Genomic DNA, 13719 nt, shown 5'->3' on the forward strand with positions numbered 1-13719 from the left:
TGCTGTGGGATGTAAAATACATGCCACGTGCCCACTGGAGGGTTAAAAACTTTTCGTGATTATTGCAACGTACAATATATTTGTTAATTCAGTCATTATGAAGCAAACGTCGCGATTATCGCTGCTGGTAAAGGCCAGCTCGTTCCTCGCTTGTCAATTCGGTACGATTTCAATCACTCAATTAGGCGTCAGGTTAAGGGCGGCACGTGGCGCGGGCACGTGCTACACACGCTCGCTGCCGTTACCAAGTGGCCGCGAAACGGCGAAACGCGACGAAAGAGCCGCTTCCGTGGCGGGCGCGTGTCACGGCTAAATTGAGTAGGCGGACGTGGAGAGGCCAAACACAAATCCAAACCTAATTGCAAGACAAACACTTGAGGCTGAGTGAAATGTCACGTACGGCAGGACATCGACACTCGCTCTCGGAAATCTCGCTTCTTCTTCCGTCGCGTCGTTTCTTTCGCATTTTATTACCGCGCGACGGTTCTATCGGAATTATGTCTTCTGTTATTGATACGGCGCGAGAGATCCGGGCTGCGTTTACCCAGGTTTCTCTCGTACGCGTCTGGAATTCCCTTACGCAAACATCGCAAACACTTGGAAATTTTGCTGACGATAACGAACACGCGGTCCTCACGTTGCTACGTGGGAAATCGATGCATAAAATATATAAAGTCTTCATCTCACGATTTCTCGTGCTTCCCGAAATTAGTAATTCATGCTCGCCATCGTTACTTAATAAGTGCCAAATAACTTTTTGAGAGAGTGGACGTCGCGAGGAGAACAGCTCGGAACGTTGCAACGCGAAACTTATCCGCTTACACGCCCGTCCCTGACGCATGTTGGTATTCTGTTACGTCCTTACCGTTCATATCCGTTAGATTATCGCATGGGAACGGTTATCCGCCACGGCTGCACTTTGCATCTCTTCCTGCTGGAACTTCCTTGTGAATGATGGCTTCTTTGGATTTCTTTTAATGTCGATGCAGTATGAATAATTACTTGGCAGCTGAAACAGTTTAACAAAAGTGTTTTAGCTTAACAAAGAAAGAATCTATTTTGTATTTGCTTTAGACTATCTTTAATTTGGGACAGATTTTGGAACGTAATTTTATTTACAGTTTTGTAATCTAGTTCATAAAGTTTTTATGATTAATTTCTAATGTATATTTTTTATGGTGTTACATGCGCGATGTTTATATATTTCAGACGGCACTTGATAAGGGCTCTAAACGTGAGCCGAAACGTTGTGCACTTAGTTATAATTTTAGCCAGGTAGTCGAGTAATAAATAATTGAATTTGTTTTTAATCGCTGGCGGATAAAGGTTTCTTTATATTAATAAAATTTGTTTGAAAAATCAGGATCCCTAACAGCAAATGTATATTCTGAGAATGTTCAGAGGATATCGTAAAGTATAAAATATTATAAGGATGTTCTTAGTATATTAGGTATACATTGATCCTTAGTATATTCTATAGATATACAGAATATTATTGTTGTTAGGGATACATGTACAAAATACACACACATGATACATTATACATTACACATAACATATATGTCGGGATATAATATGTTATAAAATGGTAACTATTATTTGTTCTGTATTCTGTCGTAAATTATAGATGTCTAAAGTGGTTCTTGAAATATCTTTGCACTTTTTGGAACAACCGAAGAATTTTTAACAAAAATTTTCCATTACTTGCAATATTGATTCACAGCAAATCAACAAATTTCTTACGTACCAAACCAACAAACGAATTACCATCAATTTGGCAACGGGTTTAAACACAGGATACCGAGATACCATCCGTACTACATTCGCGAAGGTATGATTTTGAAGAAAATATATATAATGATAATGGTGGTGGTGTCTATGACTGAGAGAAATAAAGGTTTTTTAAAAATCTCAGAGCTTTCTTAAATTTCTACATAGAAATAAGATGCACAAAAGTAATACGCGATGGACATTAAAGTCGATCAAAAATGAATATTTTTATGCTATCTATAACTTGCGACAAAGTTCAAAACAGAAGCCTGTTTACAATTTTATGCACTATGTGATCTGCAAATGATTTGAAGAATCAGAATATTTATATACAGAATGAAGTTTTTACTTTGCCTCTATTTCAAATATGTCTATTATTTTTTACGATAATACAAAAAACATGCAAAGAAAAAATTTGATGGAAAAAACTATGATCAGAATAAAACTTTTTTGCTAAGAAATATGAAATTTTTTGTTGTCTCTAAAGTAGCGAATTATATACTTGAAATTTTTATCTAATCTAAAGGTTTTTTTTGGAAATAAAAGCAAATATAAAATCATTCAAGATACAATGTATTTCAATTTGTTCGACTTAACTGGCAAACGGGTTTCGTACAATCACGACGTTTTGGCCCTTGGTTTGGGCCCTTATCAAGTGAAAAACTGTCATCTGTAAGACTCGTCGGTTGACATCACAAGACATCCGTATATGAAGTTGTTTTATGATTTTTCTAACAACTTCAATACATTGAAAAAATTGAAATACATTGTTATTCATCACTGGCGAGTTACGAAATTGTTTATTTTCATTAAAGATACGTTATTAAAATCATTATGTTTAAAGAATGAGCTGAATGCTCATAATTGGAATGTATATGTTGACGAAAAGGTTGACGAAACTAACGCGTCACTTCAGTTTCTTGTCTCGAATCTTCGATTCATTGCGATCACACGGTGGTCACGTTGTAAACGCAAAGTTGGCCAAATGTTTTCGTAGCTGATGGCCTTTTAGAATTCCCTCTTCTGTCACCGCCCGCCACGTGCTATCATCCCACGGTGCCCCCCAATAATCCAGCCGTCCGCCCCTGGCACCGCCATGTAGCAGCCTATTCGCGTTTTAGCTTTTAATTAATTTTCGATTCTGTGTGCCCGAGCGTGCCCCGCCTTCCACTGTCTTCTCCATCCACGTTTCGCCTCTATGAATATCAAAGTAGTCATCCGGTTCTCCGGCGAACCCCGCCATTTTACGGTTCTTCGATACTCTCCGTTCTCTTTGTTTACGATTTTTATCAGTCCATCGTTTTAAGGATTCCTAGCGTTTCATTATATCGTTAATGATTAAAATTCCATTCACAGTTGCAAAATTGCTATTTTAAGTATAGATACTTTTTTCATTTTATCAATAATCTGCTAGGACAGTTACAGTAAAGGCCATATTGTACGTAACAATGTTTTAGTTGTAATCGTAAGGCCGTAAGAAAATAGACCGATCACAGTCGATTATTCTCCTCGCACTTGAAGAATAATTGAGTGTGATTGGTCTATTTTCTTACGGGCTTACAATTACAATTAAAACTTTGTTACGTGCAATGACCTTTAAGTTTATTAAAATCGAGATATGATCGCGCACTTTTTTCATCCATGGAGGTATATGGCAAAAACCAGCGGCTCGCGGTTTAAGGGTCAACCTGCGCAAAACCACGAGGGAAAATAGTCTCGAGTTACACAATGCGTCTGCCTGAAATAAAATTTTTTTTAAACCGGGAATGACGCGCCAGAAAAAACCGCGATTAAACGATGGTGGAAACTTTACTGGTGCGCGTATTATTCAGTCGACTGTACCTACATGTAATTGCGATTAATTACCGCTTCAATTCTCTGGCGTATCAGTAATATGTTGCACTCGAGATAAATTTCTGACGCCGCATTTCAGCAGTACCGGGGATTTTCGACGTTATCTAAATCGGACATGCATATTTATTTGTATTAAATTACGGCGCGTAAGTCTAGATACATCGAGGAACAATAAGTAATAACGTGTCAACGAACGCCGTTAATTATTTCCACGTCGCTGCGTACTTCGTCGTGCAGTTGGTGTTAATTATACACCTCACTGACGCCAATTAAATCTAACTATAGTTTAATAAATCCACTCTTTTCTCAGATATTTCATCAGATATTTTATCAGATCTCTGCATATGATTTAGATACACGAAGAAAGGATATTTATTTAATTAGCTTCGAATGACGTTGGTGAAATCAATTAAGATTAACTCCTACATATGTTACGTTATTCTTGATATTCTATTCTATGCTTTAACGTGTAAGTTGCAAAATACACAATTATGAGCGTTAAATATTGCAGTTATCACATATAAATAATTGGCGAGATTACCACAGCAAATATTTCTGTTTTCGGTCGCGATGAGATTTATCCAACGCGTTTCGAATTTCGGACACACACGCGAAGAGTACCGGCAGATCGCACCGTCGCGTCGGACTGTTGCGCGAAAGAGATTACGGTGAAATTTTGTTAGCGGTCCATTGACTTACGACGAAACGGCGAAACGTGACGAGCGCGGAAGAATCCTATAAACGCAAAACGAATTTGCTATTAGGGTCGCGTCTGATCTCGTTGCAGGCCAATGAGGCGGAGCAACCCTTATATCAACCCTCCCGGTATCGCGTCTCACTGACGATAATAAATCGAATCATACTCCGGGAGTCAGCGGGTGTTTGCCAATCCATTAGGGTCGCTTAGCTGACTGTCTCTCTTTAAAACACGATACGGTTGTCAAGAGTTTTTTGTTCGCGCATTTAAATCAGTTGAAACGAATTCTAAAATGCTCTCGTTCGTCATTAAATAATATGTAACTTTTACCAATTTTTCAGAATTATTAGATTAGATTTGAAAAAATGGTAACGTGGTTAGCATCTTCGTTGAAAACATATATTTCAACGTTATCGTGTTAAACATAGCGAGCGATGGAAAACATATTTCTTCCCGGTCGCGGGAATTTTAGGCTCGTTTTTTCATCGCGATTTAGAATCACAATGTAGTGCTTGGAATATTCAGGCGTCGGATAAAGTGCACAAAATACGGCTTTGGAGAACTTGTTTGGTGGCGCCTTGCGTGTCAAGGAAGCGAGCGGAGGACCATAATCGGGGAGCCATTGTCTTGGCTGTGTAGAAGTGCCCGGCTCTCTCACCGGACCGATGCGATGGTAAAGGCCGTCGTTAACAGTAGCACCGACGCCCACTCGACAATCAGAGCGTCCTCTCTGAGCTATTCTCCATGCCCACCGCCACGGCGCGGCGGCGAGATCCAGTGACTATGGACACAAAAAGATTCCCAATCAAATGGGATTTGTTCAACGAATAATTCAGTGTGCGTAAGACCCTAAGACCGTTATATGCAACCGCTGTAAGCTAGAATATAGACGAACACATGTAACAAATATTGAGTCAGAGTTAAGTAAGTCACTAGCAAAAGTAAATGGAAGTTGTTTATGACTATTGCGATTGTGCAATGCTCAGGAAATTTTAACAAAATGTATAGACATTTTCTTGATACGCTGCACGTTATCTCGGGAGTGACGGCCCGAGATTGTTTCACTCCACAATGTCCATAATCAATGGCAGATCCGTGCCGGAGGTGGCGGCGAGATACGTATCATAGATCAAACGATCGCGGGTGTGTCGCGTCTGTCACACGAATAAGCAATGGCGGTGATACCGACCACCATTGGCGTTTGTACATTGTGAGTTCGACGCAATCTGTTCCGAGGATCTACTCCGGTGCCATACTGGTAGCCCACTCGACCAGTTCGTTAGCCAATCACGCAGGTACCGTCGTTCGTCGTCATCCTCCTCATCCCGGGCTCTCTTCGAACCCGAGAAAAGCACCCACAAGAGATGCGATTGATACGACGTTGTTTTCCTTCTTCTGGACCGCTCCTTCCTTCAGGGCTTCGGTTACCTCGCTTTTGTCGTCGTTGCTCCTATTGATAAACTATCGTCTCATGTCGAAATGCTTTCGATTGAGTCCCAAGTTGTATAATTTTAGGTATATTTATTGGACGATTCGTTTTTCTCGTGAAATAACTTTTTTGTGATAATTATTTGAACACTGTATCATATTATATGTACTAGATATAGAGTACATATTAGAGTTAATTTAATTTCTCCAATTATTATATAGCCATTTAATTAAATTTCTTGCTGTCATGGTACTCAATCAGTTTTATTTCAGTCATTCTTCGTTATTCTTTGTTTTTGCCACGGTTCACCACGTTTATACGCAGTTTTTAGGAGTTACTTCGGGAGTCACTTTTTTCTGCTATTCGCGTCTTTAAATCGCTGTCCCGCTTTTTGTTCTGCATCATATCTTTCCCCGCTGACGCGAACTTTCTCCTTTTTTGCATCGCGACGATGCGTATATCTTTTTCTTTATTGTGTTACGGTGAGCGGTGAACCTTCAAGTATGGCGGATAAGAGGAATATGGAAGAGGAGAAAGAGAAAGCATCGATCGTCTCGTAAACAGCTGCCTCGCGTGTCTCCCAAGTCTTAACGGGACGATTACAGACGTATACCTACTTTACGAGGCGGGGCTTCGCCAATCTTCCGTGAATGACCCTATTCTCTCAATTATTCAACTCGTATGACCGTCGGTCATTCGCGGGCTGTAAAATTGGATGAAACTTTTGCTTTGAAAAAAATCCCGACAGGTTCGAGACCCGTGCAGATTAGAACGCATCTTGATCGAGTACTTCTGCTTTCTTCTTTTCTTCCTCTTCTTCCTTTTCTTCCCTCATTAACACCGCGAGTTCTCTGCACGGAACGACGAGCATGAAAATTCGGCGCATAAAAATACTTCACGACCCGGTCTCCGGATTCCACCATTCCGCCTGCGACTTTACGATCCGGCTTCCAACCCGAAGACACTGGCGAGGCGCAGTTTTCCAGTCGGTCTTTTTTATTGGTTCGCGACGAGGACGCGCCGGGTACACTCACCGGCGTGGCGTGCCCGCCGAGGGCCCAGCGTCGTCGTTTTCAACGGCAGCTGGGAGCGTACCGCGACTTCGTCCTCTGGATGCTCGTGTATTCCGGGGTGTATTCCCTCCCTCCGTTCCCCTCACCGGCACCCCCGTGACCCCCTCATAAGCGGATTACGTGGGTCCCGAAACGAGCCAAGCGAGGCTCGATGGCACGAGGAAGGTAGCATGGGGTGAGCCGAAGGGGGGGAAGAGGAGCTGTTCAAAATTACGCTATCGCGACCTCGCAACGCTCACACCCCTCCTCGTCAAACCCCCCTTTGCCGCCCTGTGCGCGCGGGGCAGCAACCCCCGTCTTCGTACAAGACATTGATGTCGCAAGCGTTCCATATTTGAAGACGTCGTATCGATGGTCGTTCCACGTGAATGTATTGAAGTCCTAATATCGAAGCCTCTCTCACGATAACGGTGTACAATTCTCTGGCGGTTACAACCTTCGTTTCTTTTGATTCCCCGCGCATTTTATGAAAAGCATCTAAAACCGTATTACGAAATCATCGATAATTGATTTAACGGATTAAAATGCTCAGATTAGATATAAATCTTTCATTGCTTTTTTTGAACGCTGTGAAGAACAATTTTGAGATCGCAACGGGGATCAGTGCGCGATGAAAGAAAATTTCTGAGATTTATGAAACGCCACAATTAATAACGAGCGCTCCCTTCGCTCATGTTGCAGGAATGAATCAACGCAAACAACGTCGCGAGAGGACGACCTTCACTAGAGCTCAACTGGATGTGCTGGAGGGGCTATTCTCGAAAACGAGATATCCGGACATCTTTATGCGAGAGGAGGTTGCCCTCAAGATCAACCTGCCGGAGTCGCGAGTCCAGGTAATTATTTTTTTCTTCTTTTTTCCTTCTCCCTCGTCCTGCCCGCAGAGAGAGATTTCACAGCTTCTAAAATATCGCTGTCAACAATATATAGAAATAATCGTGGAGGCAGACGGAAAATTAAGTCTCCTGAACTTTCGGCGAATAAATCGTGCTTTTTGGAGAGTAATCCGAGATTGCTATCGTCAGTTTCGCCTACGGTATATTAACTTGACATTTAAAGTCATTACATTCTTTGCGCGTTACGTTGCGGTACGCGACGAAAACGAGAAGACGGGGAAGAGAGGCACGAGAGAGGGAGCGAGAGGGAGAGAGAGAGAGAGAGAGAGAGAGAGAGAGAGAGAGAGAGAGAGAGAGAGAGAGAGAGAGAGAGAGAGAGAGAGAGAGAGAGAGAGAGAGACGGACGGGAGCGCGTTTCGTGCTTCGGCAATCGCGAGCGAGATTTAAGATATTTACACAGCGCGACGTTCGCGCCCTACGTCGTTCCATTTCGCCATTGTCCCAACCCCGCGTCTCGTACATTGATAGATGTGCCGACGAGCTCGTTGACGCTTTTATTGCGGTTCCCGTGACATCTTTATTTCACGACGGGGCGTTACCGAGTCACGATCGCGCGCGGATCTCGAGCTCGTGTCTCGAATACCGAGCCTCGACTGCGCCCGACCTCCGCTATTTACATGCAATTTTCAAGAAAAGTCTCGCGATACGCGAGTTGAAAGATGAACATTTATTTAGACTTGTGTTATGTTACATTTCCATATTAATAAACTCATGGCATTAGACTCCTATGATTGTGTGATCTTTATAATTAGGAATGGGAGGCGGTCCCGAATTGTCAAGTAAAATATCGAACGTGGACTTAATGAGAGATATTTATCAAGATTATTAGACTGTTTCTTTGTCCAGTCCTCGTTAAAATAAATTTCTTCTGTAGATACATTCGTCATGCTAATACATTCGTCAATATCACGCAAATTCGTTAGTTTTTAATTTAGAGATACCAATTGGTTAACATTTCTTTAATGTATATAGGTATATATACGTGGATTTTTACATATCTCTTTTAAAGCTCTCTCTAAAGCTTTCTTCCTCAATAGATCTTGTTCGTAAGTCCAGCGCGTTTGCCTGTTATCTGAGTCCGTTTGAGTCACTGCGCGGATATCGCAGCATCGTAACTGGCGTTCTACCGGGAATCGTGAAATATATAGGACAGAAGCGTGGAAATTTAGCCCGGGGAAGTGAAGTTTCCACGTGAAGTTAAGCCGCCGTGAATGGCGACGCAACTGCAAAAGGGTGTACCGCACACACACATACACACTCACACGAAACTCGCGTATGTGTATGTATCTAGGTATACATGTACATACGCACGCTGGCGCACAGTGAAGGGTATGCAATCGGCGTATATGCGGTATAGATACATGCCGTATATACGTAGAACGGCGTAATACGGCGTATGTATGTAGCCATATCTGTGCGAGCGAATAATATCTGGGAGGAGGGATGCTATCTGAAAATTTTAAAGGCAGGGTTGGAAGACGGCTAGGGGGCAGAGGTCTGATGTGCCGGGCCATAAGTGTGTGTACGGATGGAAAGCTACACATGGTAGCGCGGCGTGCGAGGTACAACATATCGTTGATTTGTTCCTGGATTATAGCCCCCGGTTCTGTCTCGCTCGCGAGAGCTCTATACGCGGCTCCTCTCTCGTCGAGAGAACCACGCAGCTGCGTGCGATGCAACGCGCTGAATGAATTCCGCGTTCGTCGCCGTTCATCGCCGTTCGTTCGTCACTTACGACCTCGCTTGCGACCATCGGAAAATGTTGGTCTCGTCGATGGGAAAAAAAGCGAGGATAGAGAATCCGGCCGCACACGACGCGGACAGTGCCGTGCGAATGGAACTGTTGCGAAACTCTCCGACCGTTTACTGCGCGAAACGTTTTGTCTAACAAAATTCCATGGTCGGAAATCTGCGATATATATAGAATATACGAGTAGAGAGCACTAATCCTAAAACGAGAAATTTATATATTAGAAATCTCTTGTTGTATTTCGGCTCCTGTTCGCTCACTGCAGCCATCTTGGATTAAAGACATTAGAAGCGAGAAGAATATCATGAAAATTCTTGCGACGTACATTAAAATAAAAATTTTTTTCAATAAGATAATATTTGTAATCGATAGAATAAACTTGTAAAACATATCGAAAACTCCCTTTTTGCTCTTGGATAATCCGCATATGTCGAATTGAATTGTGCCTAACCAAGCCCTCTGACAGCTGCCGAATTGAAATAAATATTTGCTTTCACATATTAAATTATAACAAAATGGAAGTTTTTGGTATATTTTGACACAGTACGACAATTATTTTAAATATAAAAACGTTACACTAAAACGAAAAATAACGCTGTACGTTGCAAGAATAATTCAGCTTTTTAACGTCATTTTTCACGCCTGTTAGTTCACAATTTTGCCAGGTGCGACGCTGTGTGTATGTGTACTGTCAATGCGGACTTGCGGCAATCGAGCCAGCAGGAACTTTAGAATAATTTATACATTTATCATTATTTTTTTATTGCGTTTGAATAATTTATCGTATTATCATGTTTTAAAAATAAATATAAAAAATGTAAAGGAATATATATTAAATATAAAATTTTTTTCAATATTATCTCTTTCTCTCGTATTTTTAATTTGAATATTTAAAAGTTTATTGATAATTTCACAGTGTTGCGAAATGCGTAAACATTATAATGATACAGCGCGAGCAGAACGTTCATCACGTTCGCATTAGCAAACAACGCCCGCGGTTCTCTGCTCGCGTGCTGTTTTCTCCATCAATCCTTCGTGCTGGACGATGACACGTTCCCGGACGGGTATCGTCAGTGCGGGGTCGTATTAATAGTACAAATAAGAAAATATATTTGTCATAACAGAGTGTCAACGCAGCTGCGCCGCCTCCCCCCGGCTATTGGGGTGGTTTTCCGTTCGCTGGATGTAAACCAGATGGTGGCGCAATTTGCACCTCGGCCTCGCCGACGGTCCTCTCGTGTGTACGGGCGTGAAACCGTCGGTGGTTGCCCCCGGGGGTCCCCGGATGCCATCGCGGCCTGTTTGGTTGATTTTTGGGGGTAGCGCTCTCTCTCTCTCCCTCTCCTTGTCGCTTCTGAAGGGGGTGTCGTTGTGCAAACATGCCGCTATAATGGGATCGTTCTCTGTCTGCCGCGCCAACCTCAACGTAAACCCGTCTTTCTCGCCCTCCCGGGGGCTCGTTTCGCCCGCGCTGATACGCAATATCCGCATACGTCGCGTCCAACAGATTTCAACGCCCTAGATTGCGCGGCGTGGAGGATGACTTCTGCGAAATGAGGATCTGCCTATCGCGGCACCACGGTGAAGCAGAAGCCAAACAAACGAGAGAACGACTTGTAGGGACGAGCGATTATAGTTTTAGAATTAGCTCGCATACACTTTCCGACTTGAGATTGGAAAGATGTGAAAATTTTCATTCTGTCTAATTGCTTGAGATTAAGCACGACGCGTAAAAAATAATTTAAACTTCACGAATAATACTTTCAAAAATTATAAGTCCATCTCTTTAAAAATCTTTCTATTCAATACATTTTGGTACTAATATCTCAATAAATCGATGTCGCCAGAATATTTTTCTAATACAAACAGTAGCTGTGACGCGCGACGGCTCGATGAACGATTAAAGTTCCCGTCTATTCTTTCGACGCGTTTCGAAACAAAAGACGAAGGGATTGCGCGTGGCTTCTGTCTCGGCTGCCGAATGTGCATGCAGCTCGAAATCCCTCATACGCTTCGGCGATTCGCGCTCTCCGTAACAACTGTTACAATGCCGCCGATAATAACAACAACGACGACGGGTCCCGCTTTTAAAGGCGCGGACATAGATTCATAGGATCGCACCCCTGGCCACATTGTGCCCCAGCGGGGATTATAAGGGGATGCGTGAGGGGGAGTATTACGGGGGACGAGAAGAAGGTGGAGGGAAGGAGGGGCGATCACAACGCACTCGCGGAGCTTGCGGCCTACGAGGGGTTGCTTTTTGTCCCTTGTCCCTCCTCCCTTGCCCCATCCTTTTTCCCGAAAAGAAAAACCCCACATAGGTGTGCACATCTTTCGGATAGTCGTGCGTGTATGTGCGCGTTTGTAGCCTTAACGTGTGGCCAGGGAAAGCTTACGTGTGTGTGCGTTACTCTGCACGAGACACGCACACGTACATACAAGCGAAACCAACTATTCGATCTCAGGGGTGAAAACAACCCTACGACGAGCTTTGATTCGCGCATGCGTGCCGACGAACGGTGCCGTAGCCACCGAGAATCCCAGGGGATGGCTCCAATACACGCGTGTCGGGACGTCGCGCTCGTATACGCGCTCCGCCGCGCCGTACACGGGCTCCTCCCTTCAGGTCCTTGTTATTGTTGCGATTTAATGAAATGTTACGCCCGCTCGCCCGCGATTACTTTCCCATTGCACCGATTAACTCCCCATTCGATCGGCCTCGTCTCTCGTGGCGGGACACTGGGACATCTTTCCTCCCTGACGATCCCTGGGGCTACGGCTTCTATATCGGCGACTTTTGTACCTTGTTGAAAGGTATACCAATATCGTATATACGATATATATCGGGAGAGATTAATTGATTTCTAGGCCAGCCACGTTGTTTTTTAATATCTGTGAAATAACATATAATAAAGATACTATCGTAAAAATCTCACGGCATCTCCGCCGTTTCTCTGCTCCAGGTCTGGTTCAAGAATCGCCGAGCCAAATGCAGACAGCAATTGCAGCAGCATCAACAACAGCAGCAGCAGCAACAACAACAACAACAGCAGACCCCACCGTCGAAGGGCTCGCCCAGATCGAATCAGAATCACAGCAACAGCAGTACCGGCAGCAGAATATCGACGAGCTCGTCGACGACGCCGAGCAGGCGATCCTCGCCGGATTCTCCGGCGCAGGGTCGGGAGGCACCGGTAGCCGGCAACTCACCCTTGTCGACCCCGCTCCTGTCGACGCAGTCGACGTATCCTCGGGTCGGAACGACGCCAACCGGTGGCAGCGGCGCCAACAGCAATCTGACAACCCCGTCGCCGCCATTGACACCGAGCTCCAATCAACTGCAGCCGTCGTCCTATCCGAGCGCGATGAATCAGATTCATCACGGCGAGACTTACAGCTTCGGCTGGAGCTCGGCGGGGTCCGCTTCTGTGAACCACAGCCAGTACGCCGGCCAGGGTTACAACGCTTACGCTCAGACCCCGGGCGTGTACGGTGGCGACTATTATCAGGCTCAAATCCCCCACATGCACCATAGCCCGCAGGCCAACTACCATCATCCGCAGTATCATCCCAACATGACGCTGACCCCGTCCATGTCACATCTGACCAGTCATCACCTGAATCCGGTGACCAGCCAGACGCAAGCCACCAGCAACGATTTAGCGGCCGCCGCCGCCGTCGCCGCTGCCGCCGCCGCGTCGAGCGACGAGGCCGCCGGTTACGTGCTGCCCGATCAGAAGTATTCGCCATTGGTATAGCGGTCCGGTAGGTCCTCCGGGATCTTTCAGCGGGGCCAGGAGACAACGAGCACGGCCGGCACCTCGATGCCCTATCACTGGCGATTGAACACAGCGATTTGTCACGAGATCAACGGTAATCTCGACTCCGACGACAATTGATCGTACGAAAAAGGGACTTCGCCGAAGCAACTCTAATATTATAGATGTGCTCCAGACTTGATGGGTATGGTAATTGAAATCAGTGTGCGCGAATCAGTTACACGAACGTTCTCCATCTGGAATGTCTGTGACGACAAAATTTGCGATATGAATATCGCAACATACGCGTTCGAATTAAACTTAACGAGAAAACAATAATATCTGTGGCGACCTTATTTTAATTCAATACCATTTTACATTTATTACAAAGCATCTTTTCAGATAACGCGCATGCACGCGCGAATAAAAATTGAAAACTAAAAAAATATACAAGATGAATCAGTTTAAGCAGGCAATATGTATCTCTATGAT

The 13719-nt window shown here is 44.2% G+C and overlaps 1 protein-coding gene across 2 annotated transcripts in view; it reads left to right on the plus strand.

Moving 5' to 3' along the window:
• The window catches only part of LOC143904517 (uncharacterized), a 64103-nt gene extending 50739 nt beyond the window's left edge, over positions 1-13364 (plus strand). Inside the window, exons 2-4 of one of the 2 annotated variants that reach the window (XM_077419261.1) lie at positions 1724-1831; positions 7505-7659; positions 12433-13364. In XM_077419261.1, coding sequence (XP_077275387.1) covers positions 1724-1831; positions 7505-7659; positions 12433-13227 — 1058 coding nt within the window. In that variant the 3' untranslated portion in view covers positions 13228-13364. The remainder of the gene's footprint in view (positions 1-1723; positions 1832-7504; positions 7660-12432) is intronic. The other variant, XM_077419262.1, reaches the window with a different exon arrangement.
• The last annotated feature ends 355 nt before the right edge of the window (positions 13365-13719 follow it).

The sequence above is a fragment of the Temnothorax americanus genome, unplaced genomic scaffold, assembly GCF_048541705.1.
Source record: "Temnothorax americanus isolate GAGA-0224 unplaced genomic scaffold, ASM4854170v1 Scaffold53, whole genome shotgun sequence".
Classification (NCBI taxonomy): Eukaryota; Metazoa; Arthropoda; class Insecta; order Hymenoptera; family Formicidae; genus Temnothorax; species Temnothorax americanus.